Source organism: Rhea americana, unplaced genomic scaffold (assembly GCF_003343005.1).
Source record: "Rhea americana isolate MKP2758 unplaced genomic scaffold, rheAme1 scaffold_430, whole genome shotgun sequence".
Classification (NCBI taxonomy): Eukaryota; Metazoa; Chordata; class Aves; order Rheiformes; family Rheidae; genus Rhea; species Rhea americana.
In genome coordinates this window covers 151,995-167,247 of record NW_028186569.1, presented here as the reverse complement: position 1 = coordinate 167,247, position 15,253 = coordinate 151,995, and the positions used below count along the sequence as shown (strand labels likewise).

The window sequence follows — 15,253 nt, the reverse complement described above, 5'->3', positions numbered from 1 at the left end:
GGCTATGCGGTGGCGGCTATGGCTTGTCCTCCTCTGCCTGCTCGCCGGTGCCGAGGGTAGGGGCCGCGGCGGGTCCCTTCCCCCCCACACACCCCCCGGTGCTCCGGTTGGAAGGGCCGGGAGATGCCGAGCGCATCCCCTCTGCCCCCCCAGCTCGCCCGCTGCCCCTTCCCCGGTAGCCCCCGCGTTCGCCCTCCACGAGGTGGGGGGGGGAACCTGCGAGAAGCCAGAGCCGCCCGGGGTGGTGGGGGAGGTCGCTGAGCGAGGGGTTGGCGTGTCCCCCCCCATCACCACCGAGCCCCTCGGAGGGTCCCCGGGGGTGAGGCTCGCTCGCGCTGCCCCACTGGTAGACGGAGGTGGGGGGCGAGGGCTGGGGGCGAAGCTGTATTTGCGGGCGCAACAGGCTTGGAGGCCGGGCAGCGTGGCGGCACGCCTCGCCTCCGCCGGCCGGCGCGCGCCTGCTGCTGCGGCYGTGCCGGATCCTGCCCGTTCCCTCTCCCACGGGAAGAGGGAGCGTTGTCCGAACCGCAGCTCRGCAGTCCCGCTTCCAAGTGCTTAACCCCCCCTCCCTTTTGTGTGTGTGTGTTGGCCCCAGCAGGTAACGGCCAGAGCGAGTCTCAGGCTGTGGTCGCGCGGGTCGGAGAGAGCACGGTCCTGGGCTGCGACCTCCTGGACGCTCGGGAGGCCCGTCCCCCTCTCTACGTGATCGAGTGGGTCCGCTTCGGGTTCGTCCTGCCCATCTTCATCAAGTTCGGGCTCTACTCGCCGCGCGTGGACCCGGAGTACATCGGTGAGTCCCGCAGCCGGCCGGGCGTCCCACGCTCGGGGTGTTGTGGCCCCAGCTGTGGGTCTGGGTGCTGGAGAGACCCCGCTGACCCAGGCTTTGGGGGGCTGGGGGTTACCCGGAGCCTGACGTGAGCCCRGGCAAGGCCGGCCGTGGCGTACGACGGGAACGCGATCTGCTTGCTTGCCTCCCCGCTCTCCTTGGCTGGGCCCCAGCYAAGGGCCGCCGCTGTCAGAGCGCATTAATCACGCTCCCGAGGTGGTGGGGAGACACAGCAAACGCCGCGGGGCTCTCCCTCGGGCCTGGAGCAGCGAGAGGGCCGCGGGGAGGGCACCGCGGCAGGGCCGAGTCCCCGTCTGCCCTCCCCAACCTGGTGCCAGCCGCTTGACGGATGGCAGAAGGAGGTTTGGGACCCGCTAGCGGTGGACGAGCGGCCCGCGGAGGAGCCGGAGGTCCTCAGCTCGGCAGTAGGTGGTTGCCCCGCCGGAGCCATGGGGTGGGAGAAGGCTTCCTAGCACACATCGGTGGTGCCTGCTCACAGCTTGTCAACGTGGCCTTCCCCCAGCAGCACCCGCTTGGGAAGCRGCACAGCCAAGAGGCCGACTGCTTGCGTGTAGGAGCTCCTGGGCGCCGAGAGGCGCAGGTCTGCTGTGCTCGGGAGCAAGGGTTGTGCCTCTGTCCTAGCGTGCATGCCGCAAAATCGCTTATCAGGGAAGCCAGCGGCAGGTCCRGATCTGTTGTGACCTGCGGGCAGCACGAAACATCATCCTCTTTCCATCGCCAATCCCCCGCTCCCCGCGCTGGGAGCAGGAGGGTGGCAGAGGGCAGTCCRGAGCCCGCTGCTCGGTGTTGGGTGGTGCCTGCAGGCTCCAGGCTGGATGTTCCTTGGGGTCGAAGGCAGGATTGATGCTGCTTCCGRGTCTTTGTTTGCTCTAATCCCCCGTGGGCTGCTTCCCTGGGGGAAGCTTTCTCCTGRCCTCGCTGGGCAGGGGACCTCCAGCGAGGCCTGCAGGTTTCCAAGGTGGGTGGCACAACCGTGGGCACTGCCCGATGGCACCTTGGGGCCCATCGCAATGGTGCTGTATTGTAGCACTGTTCTCCGGGCTCTCTTGGGGGTCCAAAAAGAGCCAGGTGCTACTGCCAGGCTGCACCCCGTCCTGTGCGATCCCACAAGCTGGCCCTGCTCGTGTCTTTGCTGTGGGCACCGGCACAGGTGAAATCCTTCCAGGGACATCGCGGTGAGCTCCAGAGGCTGCCCRGGATGGTGGTGGGAACGTGGCTGTTGCAGGAGCCAGTGTCTTGCTCAGCCGCAGGCTAGCGGTGGGCTGTGCCAGGGCGTTGAGCAGAGCTGGTGAGAGCAGGGAGCCCTGAAGTTAGGCTTTGCCTTCGGCACCCAGCTCTTTGCCGGGCTTTGGGCACCCCAGCCGCTGCCTCGCCATCGCTTCGGCCCGTGCGGGTCGCTTGAAGGTTGAGCTTGGGGAGGGGATTTCAGTGAAGCTGCTAATTGGCGGTGCTGGACTGGCTGGGATTTGGAGCAAAGCTGTGCTGGGGAAGGGCTGTGGCGTGGGAGGGGGATATTCTCCTATTTATGGGACGTTTTAGAGTAAAGCAGTGGCAGACCTTGAGGGATCCCTGCGAACGCGGAGGCGACGACRGCAACAAGCCCTTCCCGTAATTAAGGGAAAGGCTTGGCGTTCCCCCGGCGGAGGAGGGGAAGGGCTGGCAGCCGGCTGCCCTTTCAGCCCGAGCCTGGCGCCCTGAAAGCCCGCGGCAGCAACGCGCCAAAATCCTCCCATGGGAACGGCAGGGAGGGGCGGAGGTGGCTGGTTTGTGCCTAGGTCGGAGCTCTCGGGCTCTAGTCACAGGATCCCATTTCCGCCAGCGAAACTGCTTAAAAAAAAAAAAAAAAGTGCCCACGTGTTGGCGTTCGGACTGAGCCCGCTCCTGGCTGGATGCGGGCGCAGGAAGGAGCCAACCTCGGGGCTGATCCTCCGCTCCTCTTGCCGCCACCCTGGCCTGGCCTGGCCTGGCTTGGCTTGGCTTGGCCTGTACCCGCGGGCGTGGGGACAACTTGCACTGCCAGCCGCGGTGGCCTCCACCCCTCCCCGCTCGGCAGAGCCAGCGGTGAYGGTGACGACAAACCCTCCGGCACCTGCTTTGCTGGGAGGCCCGCGCTGGGCTGCTGCCCTACGCTGCCTCCATCCCGCTCCTGTTACCTGAGCCCTGGGGCTTCGCAGGGCCCCTCGGGGAGTTCAAATTACCCCCGGGGGAAGGCGGCAGAAGGGACCTGCCTGCACTCTCGACCCCCCTTTCCCCACCTCCTGGTGCTCCGGCACCCATCCCGGTTGTCACCCAAGGGGGGGGGGTATGGGAGCAGGTTTGGGTGCTCCCGTTGCTCGAGGGCCAGCACAGGGACCTGCTGGGGGAAAGGGGGAGGGGGGAAATCTCGCCCGCYGGCCTGCTCGGCTGTATCGAGGGCGAGGTGGGTGGGCGAGGGGGGCCGGTGGCTGTCACCATGGCAGCAGGCTGCTTATTTTCGATCCCCTGTGGCGCCCCGGGGAACGGGAGGGATGGGCAGAAGCTCATAGCTGCCAAGGGCAGCTCCTCCTTCCAGCCCTTCCCAGGTGGAGCAGCTCAAATATCACCCGAGAGGATGCAGGGAGCTCCACCACCACCACCACCTTGCTGCCCGCTCCCATCATGGGGCAGTTTGGGGCATCCCGGGGTAGGATGCAAGTGAGGTGGGATGCATCTGTCTCCGTGCAAGCTCCTGGGTTGCTCTTCTGCAGCACATGGGGCCGTCTCTCCCTCACTCTGGTGGCCGCTGTCCCCCGTAGTGTCACAGCTCACCCGTGGTGTCATGGACCGCCATCCCGGTGCAGAGCAGGCAGCCGGTGGTCCTTGGCTTGGCYGCTGCTTGCTCCGGGGTACCCCAGCCCCTACCCCTCGTGGCGCTGAGCGCCCGGCAGCCGCCAACGGCTGGGGCTCCAGCCCCCTTTGTGTCCCTTTGAATGGTGGTTGCCAGGCACTGGGAGATGCTGGTCRCGGAGGGCAAAGGCGGTTTTGTTATCAGGCTGGGTGGTGAATGAGGAGGAGGGGGCTGGGGCCAGCACAGGGGATTAGAGGGAAGCTGGGGGTGTATCCCCAGGGCACTCTGATCTYTTCCAATAGGACCTTTGTTCAGGAGCCCGCTGCTGCTCCCGGCTGGCTCCTGGAGCTGCAAGCTGGCAGCTGCTGGCCGGGAAGCGGCGCTCCCGGGGCTCTGGGAGCCTTGCTGCGCTCCCTGAAGCTGCCGTAGCTTCGCCGGGGTCTCAGCCGGGGGAACAAGCTGATGAAGGGCTCCTTGTCCCGAGGGTGTTTTGCCTTTGCTCCCATCTCCGCTCCTGCAACCCTTCCCTGGGCTCCTGCGGTATTTGGGACCTGTTGCACGTCCCTAGCTAAGCAAAGCCTCATGCCAGGTCGTCCTTGGGCTGGCGTCACGGTCCTGCGYGGCATTACTGCACGGCTGCTCCCCTCTGTGCACACCGCTGGGGCGCGGAGGGGAGCAGCCGCTTCTGCCCCCCCTAGCCCCCCAGCTCCTTCCCGGGTCCTTTGGGTGCCATCGCTGCGTCCTGCCGCTGCAGCACCCACGCGGTGCCCGAACCCAGTCTCCTGCAGCCTCAAGTGGCGCATGGAGAGAGAGCGCATGCGCGACGCTGAACTCGTGGCACCGCGGCTCCGGGCGGCAGGTTCGGCCCGCGAAGCGCTGGGCTGAGCTCAGCTCGGCTCCCTGCCGCAGCCACGCGCCCGCCCTCGGCTGCCTGCGCGGCTCTGCCTCGGCTTGCGAGGGCTGCCGCGCCGAGGCAAAACTGACTTTGCTGGAAACACTTCGTGAAGGTGCTGATTTAGGGCAGCTCCGAAGCGTGTCGAGAGCCGTTTGCACGGTGTCGCTGTCCCGGCTGCGCGCGCTTGAGCGAGCGAGCCAGGCCTGTGTCTCGCAGCGGTGCTGCCGGACCAGCCACTCGGAGCGYGGGGCGACGGTGCGCAAGGGGCTGAGCCCACGTCTCCGGTCAGCAGGAGCTTTCCGGAGCGTGGGTGCACGCAGCGACGTTCGGGGGGTGCGTACTTGTGCTCAGGGTGCTGGGGCGGTGGCGGGTGCTGTCTGCGCACCCCAGCCCCGGTGCTGAGCCAATTGCCTGCTGCGCTTCTGAGCCGATTATGGCTCTGATAATAGCCCAGGGGATTAGAGGGCTGCGTTCGCTRTTGCTTTAGGTCCTTATCCTCCTCCTCATCAAAGAGGCCGTGTGGTGCGGGGCCGCTCTGAGCCCCGCAACCCGGGAGAGCCCCGTGCCAGCCCCACTGCGGGTCGTGCCACGAATCCTCGCCTGGCTGGTGATGGGTTTGGGCTAGCTGGACTGCGCGCTGCAGGGCAAGGGAAAGGTGCRGGGGTGCCTTGCTTACCCGGAGCTTAGCAGGGCTCCCAAGGGTGRGACAGCTGGGAGGGCTCCCGAGGGGAAAGGGCGGCCGAGGGGACRTTCCCTGAAAGCCCCCAGCTTGCTGGGAAGCAATGGGGAAGGGTATGGGGAGGGATTTTGCAGGCAGGCTGGTAGCTCGAGGGGCTTTTGGGTCCCCRTGGGTGCAGGGAGAGATGCTTAGGGCATGGGAACCACCTTGCCAGGAGTCTAGGGGGTCCCTGCTGAGGCCGCTCCRCACGGGAGCGGGTGGCAGAGCTGATCTCTGCTTCCTCCAGCTCGTTTTCCCAACAGCAGCGAGCCACGTAACGCTAAACGGTGCCATGCCCCGGCACGGCAGCGGGAGCTGCCAGTCCCAGCAGGTCGAGGCGGAAGCAGCCCGAGCACATCCCAGCTGCCCGGGGCGCTGCCGAGTGGGATGCTCGGCCCAGCTCCCCGGGGAAGCTGCCGAGCCCACCGTGGGGGCTGGCTCAGCGCTGCATGGGTGGGCGCTCCGCGGACGCTGCCGTGCCCCGAGCTGCGGCAGACGCCTCTCGCTCGGCAGGTCGCGTGCGGATCGAGGAAGGCGCCTCGCTGCGCATCGACCTCCTGCGCGCCGAGGATCAAGGCTGGTACGAGTGCCGCGTGCTCTTCCTGGACCGGCACAGCACCGACGACGACTTCCGGAACGGCACCTGGATCCACCTCACCGTCAACGGTAYGGCCGGGGCGATGCTCAGCACATGCAAGCTCCTGCAGCGGTTGGCATGGAAGTTTTAACAGCTCCTCGCTCAGCAGCAGGCACTTTTATGAACTTCAGGAATGGCCTTCAGGGTTTGTCACTGCCTTTATGTCCGTGTTTAATATGGTGCAACCAGAGCTTAGGATCCTGGAGGCAGGTTCGGGTTGCCTCGGGTCTACCCTGTTCAGGCATGGCCTTGGGACCATGACTGAGGGCTAGCAGCTGGTTGGGTTAGCGTAGTGTAGAAAGGTAACAGGGCTCAGGCAGAGCCAAAACTGCTCCTGAAATCTCCAAGCACTGGGCTGGGCTCTTGGCTGTGCCTGCGTGAGCCCAGGCTGTTGCCTGCTCTGCCTGCCCAAGCCAGCTCTGCCTCTTGCTGCAGATTACTCTTGTATCTGCTCTTTTGGGGGCCTTCCGTCCAAGTCCCGGCTCCAGGATGGGTTACTGGGCATCTCCTGTGCTCCGGGAAGACCCAAGCTACTTATAGAGAAGGCCAGAGCCAGGCAGAGCCTCTTGACTATCAAGTGGCCTGCTTGCCGGCCATGGGGCTGTTCCTAGTCCTTTCTCAGTTTCTCAGCTTAGCCTGTTGGATAGTCAGGATGGACCTCACAGAGCAGATGCTGCTTCTCTGACGCCCTGAACAAGGGAGACCCTGTCCTGTGCTCTCCTGTGCGCTGTGCCAGGAGAGACCTTCCCCGAGCTCATGCAGCCACCTTGCGCCTGTGCTTGTTCCATGTCACTTTGTTGCCCCATTTTGAGGATGACAGGGAGGATGAGGGGGACAACCGTGAGGAGTTTGTTTTCCTGAAGGGCAGGAAAAGCAGCTACTGCAACAGCAGAGCTGAGATCTGTGTCAGCCACTAATTTGTTTCCCAGAGATGTGGATCCTGCCCCAGATCTGGGCCTTCAGAGATCACTGCTCTGCCTTGTACCATCAAAGATCATGCGTGGCCAAATTCACTTGTCTTCTAAGATCAGTCAAGCCATGTCAGCAATCCAGGGCTGAGACTTTGGGTTTGTGTCTTTGCAGCACCCCCGACCTTCCTGGAGACTCCCCCTGCATTTGTGGAGGTGCGAGACCGGGACACGCTGCGCCTTACCTGCACGGCTGTTGGCAACCCCCAGCCCATTGTCACCTGGAAGAGGAGTGACCTGGCTGTGCAGAGCGGGGACACAGTGCAGGTGAGGAAGGCAGGTTCTTGGTAGCCTCATGCCAAGGGGCATGGAGCTGTGACCATCAGGTGTCCGTCCACATCTCAGCAAAGGTCTTGTAGGGYATACAGAGCAATGAGCCTCTGCTTGGCTGGAGAGCATGTGCCTGGCCTCACCAAGGTGGCAACCGGCTCCTGCCACTGGCCCTGCCCACAATGCCATACTTTTGAGGGTGTCCTATCCCTTGGTGGCCATGCTATGACTCCCAAGGGTCCACAGGGAAGGTCCAGCCAGCCAGGAAGACGCTGCACCACTGGACTGTTCCCCAGGGAAGAGCCTTTGAACCTGATGCAGATGAAGGTCTTGGGAACTCACTGCAAGAAGGGGAAGGCTGTGGTGCTGCAGTGGAGCTCTTCCTGCAGCCCAGCAGCTCGCAGAGCTGGGCGAGCGGCGCTTGCCCCTCTCTCGTCACCACAGTGGTGCTGACGAGGCTGCACTCGGTGCCGTTGCAGGTGAGGAACGGGACGTTGAGCATTGCTGTCGTGGAACAAGCCAGTGCCGGCACGTACACCTGCCATGCTTCCAGCAAGGAGGGCACCATCACCCACACCACCCGTGTGCTCGTGCACGGTAAGAGCGGGTGCTGTCTGAGCCCTGACAAGCTGGGCCACCCTGTTGGGTGCTGTACACCCTGCTGCCCCAGGGCACAGAGGGAGGTGCATCGTGGGGGTTGGGTTCGGGAGGAGCACAAGCAGACCAGCTTTTGGAGCAGTTTGGGCTGTCCCTTGTCCCCAGTCCTCACTGTCCTCTCTGTGCCGTGCTACAGGGCCACCCRTCATCGTGGTACCACCTCAGAATATCACCGTCAACATCTCCCAGGACGCCTTCCTGGCATGCCAGGCCGAGGCCTATCCCGGCAACCTCACCTACACCTGGTTACAGGGCAGCAGCAACGTCTTCCATCTCAGGTACGGCAGGAATGGGACCCACCACATTCTGGCGAGCAGGATGGCAGGAGGGGGCCGTCACTGGGTGATCATGGGCTCCTGCTGGCTATCCCATGTGGCTGGCAGTGCTGAGGCGCAGCAGGAGATGCTGTGGCCCCACAAAGCCTGGATCTAGGCACCCCTGCACGCTCCAGGCAGGCAATAAGCTGCTTGGGTTTTTAAGTAGGAAGGTTCTCTCACCACGGGACGGTGGGGATAGTCACAGCTGCGCTGCTCACTTTCTTCCCCTGTCCTTTCTTTGTAGCCACCTCCAGGCTCGAGTCCGTGTCCTGGTGGATGGGAGTCTCTTACTCCAAAGAACAACCCCAGACGACGCTGGCAAATACACCTGCATCCCTAGCAATGGGCTGTGGAAGCCACCTTCTGCCTCGGCCTTCGTCACAGTGCTGTGTAAGAGGCTCTGCGACCCCCTTGCAGCCCTGCTGCCCCTCGGGAGCCCACAGCACACTGTGAGCAGCTCCTCTCACAAAAATGCTCCTCCAGGTTCAGCAGAGCAGGGACCCCTCCAGGTGCCCATGGGCCAGACCAACAGGTCTTGCAGGCCCTGGTATGAAGGGGGTTCTCCTTCAGCTGCCGTGGGGACTGTGAGCGTCCTGCARTCCTCACGCAGGCCTTGGTTCCCTGTTTGTCCTCCCAGATCCGGCGGAGGTGACCACCATGCTCCCAGAGACCTACCTGCCCAAGGGGATGCAGGGTGTGATCCGGTGCCCCACCAGGGCCAACCCCCCTCTGCTCTCTGTCAGCTGGACTAGAGATGGGCGSCCGCTGGAGCTGGAGAAGGTACTGCTGCTTGCACCCTCCCCTGTTTTCCCACCGCCCCCAGCCCCTTGTCCTGACCCCAGCATCCCCCTCTCCTAGTTTCCTGGCTGGTCTGTGAGATCTGATGGCTCCATCATCATTGCAAYGGGGAACGATGACGCGCTGGGACTGTACACCTGTACCCCATACAACAGCTACGGTACAGCCGGCGAGTCTCGGCCCACGCGTGTGCTGCTCAAGGTGAGGTGGGGCTGGTGGATGATGCTGCCTGAGCCCGTTGTCCCATCTGCTCCCACCCTGCTGGGCCAAGCACCCATTTGGCACGGGCACTGCCACGCCACCGTTGCAACAACCCAACTATGCAGCGATACAGATGTGCCGYGGTGCCCTTCGGCCTGCCCTGCCATGGGTCTGCCCCCGTCCATCCTGCAACCAAGTCCACCACCGTGCTTGACTGTATTCCAGGACCCTCCTGCCTTCACGGTGCACCCCAAGGAGGARTATTTCCAGGAGGTGGGCAGGGAGCTGGTGATCCCCTGCATGGCCCACGGGGATCCTCCACCCACTATCACGTGGGTGAAGGTAAGAGCCACAGGTCTGGGGTACCAGCTGAGCCCGCCTAGGAGGCTGATGCTACTCCTGCCCTCTAGGACATCGGGCCTCTTGTCCCAGGGCAGTCTCCGCATCCTTGTCCCCACGGCCGCTGTGCAGGGTCACATCTCTCTTGAGAACCTGCTTCCTGCTGAAGAGGCYCAGGGCCCATTGCTAACGCTGTCCTCAGTTCTCTAAGAAACAAGGGCAAAATCCTACCCCTTCTTTGGCCTCTGTTTCCACACTGGCCCCAGGGCTGTGGATCTAAAGCATGTCAGGGCCCGTTTGCGTCAGCATGGGCAGGGTCGCTGCAGAGCAGCCAGCCTGCAGCTGGGTGCAGTCAGTCACCTGCTGTCAGCATGTCCGTGCCTTGCTGTGCAGCTGGGCAGCACGGGGAAGAACGGCGCCCAGGTGGATGCGAACAGCAGCCTCGTCTTCCGCCCGCTCGTCAAGGAACAGCACGGGGTCTGGGAGTGCACAGCCAGCAACCAGGTGGCCCGCATCAGCACCACCACCTCTGTCCACGTGCTGGGTGAGTCACTCGTTCCTGGCAGGCAAGCCTGGTCRATGGGTGCTGAGGTACCCTAAGGATAGAGAGGGCAGCTGTGGGGTAAGCAACCCCGGTCTCACTGYGCCGGAAGGGGATGGAAATGTCCCCATGCATCTGTTGTCCGAGCTGCCCTTGTCTGATGTGTCTTCTCTCTGCTTTCTCCGCCAGGTACCAGTCCTCATGCCGTCACTAATGTCTCTGTGCTCCCACTCCTGCTGGCAGCCAACATCTCCTGGGAGCCAGGATTTGATGGAGGCTATTTCCAGAGGTTCAGCGTCTGGTACACGCCGCTGTGAGTCCCACAGGGGTGGGGGTGTGGTATGCCTGCACCCCATCCATCCCACCTGGCAGCAGAGCATCCTGTCCCTCAGCTGTGGGCTCACAGGTCCCACATCTCTTCAGGGTGAAGCATCTGCCTCGGGCCCATCATGACTGGGTGTCACTATCGGTGCCAGTAGGAGCTCAACACCTCTTGGTGGAGAATCTCCAGCCAGACATGAGCTACCAGTTCAGCGTCCTGGCCCAGAACAAGCTGGGCAGTGGCCCCTTCAGCCAGATTGTCACCTCCGTGCCCAGGGGTAAGAGTGGGCCATGGTGCTGCCCCTAGAATCCTTCAGTTCCTCACAGCCCTGTTTCTGCCCTGTTCTCCCCTTGCTACCACATCCACTCCCACATCAATGTCCCCTTTCTCCTCAGGCTTCCCACTGACCACGGTGCCTCCAGAGCTGCCTGCCATGACCATGCGAATCTTCCTGTCCCCGCCGCAGGCTCTAACCGCCAACGAGACTGCGCGTGGGGTCCTGCTGCAGTGGGAGCCTCCGGGTCAGTTCTCGGTGGCGCTGAGCGGCTACGCACTGGAGCTGCGGCAGGACAAGGGTGGCTGGGAGGTGCTGGACCGCTCCATCCCCAGCACGAAGACCCAGGTCTTGGTGCCAGGACTCATCAAGGTGCAGTTGTCKAGGGGAAACCTCAGTGTGCACCCCCGCAACAGAGCAGCTCTGCGCGAGTGCAGGGATGCAACAGGGAGGGGGCTGGCCCCTGGCAGGGGTCAGTGTTGCTGCTGCCCAGTGCTGGGAGAAGCTGAAGACCCTGATGATGCAGCAGGGCTGCTCAACTCTATAGCCTGGGGGGGCTGAGGTTTGTCTGGTTGCTGTGCCAAGGCTGACGGCTCTCTACTCCCCCAGGACGCCTTCTATGAGTTTCGACTGGTGGCCTTTGCGGGCAGCTACATCAGCGATCCCAGCAACACGGTGAACGTCTCCACAGCAGGTGAGGCCTCAGCTGTGACCTACTTGCTCTTCCTGACCTGGAGACAGAAACCAAGGGACTAGGTGTCTGGTGTATCCTGGGATCTTCCCAAATAGAAACTCCTTACTGTTCCCACCCTGAGTGTCCCTACTGCTAGACCARGGAATGCAGCCCATAGAGTGGCCCTGGAGTAGGACCATCAAGGCTAGCTCTGTGAGAACATTCATCTCCATGAGTGGAACTTGYATGATACTGGTGTGATGGACTAGATACCAAGAGAGCTTTGTCCAGAGCATCCCTGCTCCCACTGCCTGGCACGGTGGGTGTTGTSGGTCCACCTGAAGGTGACCTGCCCCAGGGGGCAGAGAAGGGCAAGCAAGCCAAAGTTCTACTATTTCTCTCTGCAGTGCCGGTGGTGTGGCGGCTGTGCAGCCAGCGTGCCCACTGCACCAAGATGCTCTGCAGGTAACCAAACGTCTAACGGTGTCTCCTGTCCTCACCCAGGCATGGAGGTGTATCCGTCTCGCACCCAGCTCCCGGAGCTCCTGCCACAGCCAGTGCTCGCTGGGGTCATTGGTGGGATCTGCTTCCTCAGCGTGGCTGTGATCTTCAGCACCGTGGCAGCCTGCATCATGAACCGCCGGCGTGCCACGCGCATTCAGAAGCGAAGGCAAGGTAGGACCCAACTGGGCGGGTGCAGATGTCTGGATCCCAAGGCTTTCAGAGAGCTYGGACTGGTGTGCCCAGGGAGACAGGACCTGGTTGGTTGGCTGGGTTGGTGTTCAAGGARGGGATAAGACCAGCCCAGGCTCTGGCAGGGCTTTGGAGATTCGCAAAGAGGGGTAGTAGGGTGGAGTGGGTGCCGCTGTCACCTCATCGTCACTTTGAGTTGCTCGCCATGTGATCCCCTTGTGTTCTCATGACCTTCCAGATCCACCACTCGTCTTCTCCCCCAGCAAGAAGCTTCCACCTCCACAGTAAGTCACGCCATGCCATGCTCCCTCTCCGTCTCACTCCCTTGCTGTCTCACTGCGCTCCTCATTCACTCGCTGCTGGCTCAGGGCAGGTGTGGGACAGGCTGGGCGGGCTTGCCGCTGCTGTCTCCGGTGGAAGAGTTGGTTGTTGAGGAGTCTTTGGGAGAGGGGTGCTGGGTCAGGATGCGGATAGGGCTCCCTTGCGGTGCTCTGCTCGCCCTAGCTGAGTATTTTGGCTGARGAAAGGATCAGAAGCTGGAGAGGAGCCGGACTCTAGACCCCGTGGCAGCACTGCAGGGTCATGATACCTGTCATGAGATGCCTGATGCAAGCTGTCTCGTAACAGGGTGCAGCCAGAGAAGTCCAGGAGCCAGGATAAGGATGCTCGAGTGACTCCTCTTTTTTTTTCCAGCAATTCTCATGGCTCTGGTAGCCCAGACAGTACCATGAAGTTGAAGCTGCCGGCATCTCCCTACCAGAGCCTGCGCCGGACGCTGCTGTGGGGCGAGAARGCAGGCACCAGCCTGGGCCTCAGCATCGCTGGGGCCAGCTCCAGGTACGCAGTGTACGAGAGCCACGTCGGGGAGCACGTGCCCCTGGAGCGGATCTGCCGGGGCCCTGACGGGCGCTTCGTGGTGGAGACAGACAGGCAGTCAGAGGAGGGCAGCTTCGAGGCAATGCCCTACACCGAGACGGAGCTGTACCCTCAGCGGGACCCCTCGCCCGCACCTCCCTTGGCGCAGCAGCCCGAGCCCTACCTGCAGGTCCATCTGGAGGAGAAAGAGCCCATCTGGAAGAAGGGGGTCTCGCTGCGACCCYGGGCCACGGGGCAAGCTCGCCGGGGAGCCAGGGCCTCCAGCTACCGCCAGGGCYGCTACTTTGGCTACGGCAGCAGCAGCAGCCCCATGGACGACGGCACAGCCTTGTGCATCATCAACGTGAGCCCCGTGGCCTCCGCCGCGACCCTGCCTTACAGTGCCGTTGAGGAGCTGCGAGACAGCACGGGCAGCGCCGAGCCCGGCGAGAGCACGGCCAGCGCGCTGTGGGACTCGTTGCCCCTCCAGGGTTCCCCCTTGCCCCGGCTCGCTCCTCCGGACAGCTCCAGCATCCGGAGCAGCCGGCAAAAAGGTGACTCTCCAGTGCAGAGCGGGATCCTCCAGTACCTGAGCCTGCCCTTCTTCAAGGAGATGTGCGTCGACGGCGACTGGCCGCCCCAGGAGGAGCCGAGCGAGCCAAGCCAGCCCCTCTGCAAGCCAGAGCCTCCAGGTAGCCTGGAGGCCACCGTGCTGGAGACCGCAGGCTCCCCAGAGAGCACGGAGCGGACAGTCCGTCCGGACTACATGGACACATGTGCCAACGCCACGTCACCTCCAGCCATGGCTTTCCTCAAACCCCCTAAGCAGCAAGTGGGCCCTGCAAAGGCCTCGCTGCCCGGCACCGCCGCTTGGAGCAGCTCGCCGAGCCCCCTCCTGGCCCCCGAGCCAGTCTGTCGGACCCAGGCRGCCAGCGGTAGGACTGAGGCCGTGCCCTCGGCCGTCCCCGCGGAGCCCAGCTGGGCTCTGGGCCTGCTGGGGCAGCCCGAGACGCGCAGGCAGCAGGAGCCCTCCGCGCTGGAGAAGCTGCCGCGGGGCAGTTTAACCAGCCAGAGCAGCGGCCGGGGCAGCGCCTCCTTCCTGCGCCCTCCTTCCCTGGCACCGTCCCTCGGGGGCAACTTCCTCGGCACCCCGCTTGGGGAAGGGAGCAGCTGGCAAAGCCGAGGCCCTGCGGCGGAGGAGGACAGGCTGCAGAAGGATCCAGCCCTGGCCAGCGCAGGCAAGAGGTGAGCTGCAGACAGGATGGCGAGGGGCAAGCGAGGCACGTGCTTGGGCATCTCGGCCTCTTCTTCGCCACGTTGCTCAGCCGGGATGCCCCAGCACATGGCACGGAGCCGCCCGGCTGCGTGGCAACCCAGAGCGGGCATCTCACGGGACCCACAGCAGAAACCACTCGTGAGCCCAAAGCCACCGAAGGAGCCCCAGAGGTGTCCAGCCTCAGGCTGGCCCTTGGAGGGGGTCACGGTGAGCCATGGGGACCAGGGTGGCTGGGGCCAGCCCGTCACTCCCACCTCCTGCTTCYCATGTGGCCCCACGCCGTGCCCCATCGCTCACTCTGGCACCTCTCCGGTGGGGGTGGCAGGGGTGCGGGCGCAGGCCCGGCTGCTGATGGCACCCCGGCGTCCYGCAGGAGGAACACGTCCGTGGACGAGAACTACGAGTGGGACTCGGAGTTCGCGCTGGAGTCGGACATCCTCGACGCTCTGCAGCTGTACCGCGGCAGGGAGCCCGCGCGACCCATCTCCACCATCGCCGTGCACGACCTGGAGAAGCAGAGTGAGTGCCCGGGCCCCAGCGCCACCCCATGCCACCCCTCGGCCTGGAGACAACCGGCCCTTACCTCTCTCCCTCTCTCCGCAGAGCCCCGAGGGCCGGGCGCCTCGCCGGTGAACTCCAAGTCCGCGGAGGCGCTGGAGGCGGCGGGCGGCCCGGAGGCCCGCTGCACGGCGCTGCGCGAGGAGTTCCTGGCTTACCGGCGCCGCAGGGAGGCGGCGCAGCAGCGGCGGCAGCGGCTCGCCGCCCGCGCCGCCTACGCCGAGCGCTTTGAGCTGGCCACGCTGCTCTAGGGCCCCCCAGTGCCTGCCCCATAGTGCCCCCCCCCCCCCGACTTGGCCAGGGGGCCAGAAGAGACCTGCGGGGTTGGCGGTGGGGGGGAGGGGAGGAGGAAGGCTGCCATGAGCAGAATAAAGAGACGTGAGAGCAGCGTGGCTCCATGCACCTTGCGCCAGCAGGCGCTGGCCCTGCACCCTCCTCCATGCTCCTTGCACCCATGGGTGCTGCTGTCATCTCCATTGTCCCCACCACCACCACCGTTGCAGCCTGGAGCTCCCTGCGCATCCTTCCTCCCCACCCCATGGTCCCCTCCATGATGCTTGGGTCATCCCTCGCCCACCCACCCTCCTCCCGGTGCTCTCACCAGGGTC

General features: G+C 64.2%; 1 protein-coding gene across 2 annotated transcripts; it reads left to right on the top strand.

Moving 5' to 3' along the window:
* The first annotated feature begins 4 nt into the window (after window positions 1–4).
* Window positions 5–15,026, top strand: IGSF9 (immunoglobulin superfamily member 9). 2 transcript variants are annotated; one of them, XM_085315599.1, is made up of 20 exons: window positions 5–56; window positions 599–790; window positions 5,780–5,932; window positions 6,987–7,138; window positions 7,621–7,738; window positions 7,935–8,076; window positions 8,360–8,505; window positions 8,753–8,895; window positions 8,974–9,114; window positions 9,340–9,456; window positions 9,847–9,997; window positions 10,184–10,307; window positions 10,418–10,593; window positions 10,712–10,962; window positions 11,200–11,284; window positions 11,768–11,938; window positions 12,195–12,240; window positions 12,650–14,056; window positions 14,461–14,606; window positions 14,691–15,026. In XM_085315599.1, exons 1-20 carry the CDS (start codon window positions 5–7, stop codon window positions 14,894–14,896), a joined length of 4,119 nt encoding a protein of 1,372 aa, XP_085171725.1. In that variant the 3' UTR covers window positions 14,897–15,026. The 2 variants fall into 2 exon arrangements, with proteins under 2 accessions (XP_085171725.1, XP_085171726.1); XM_085315600.1 differs by lacking the exons at window positions 5–56; window positions 599–790; window positions 5,780–5,932 and adding an exon at window positions 5,945–6,048.
* The last annotated feature ends 227 nt before the right edge of the window (window positions 15,027–15,253 follow it).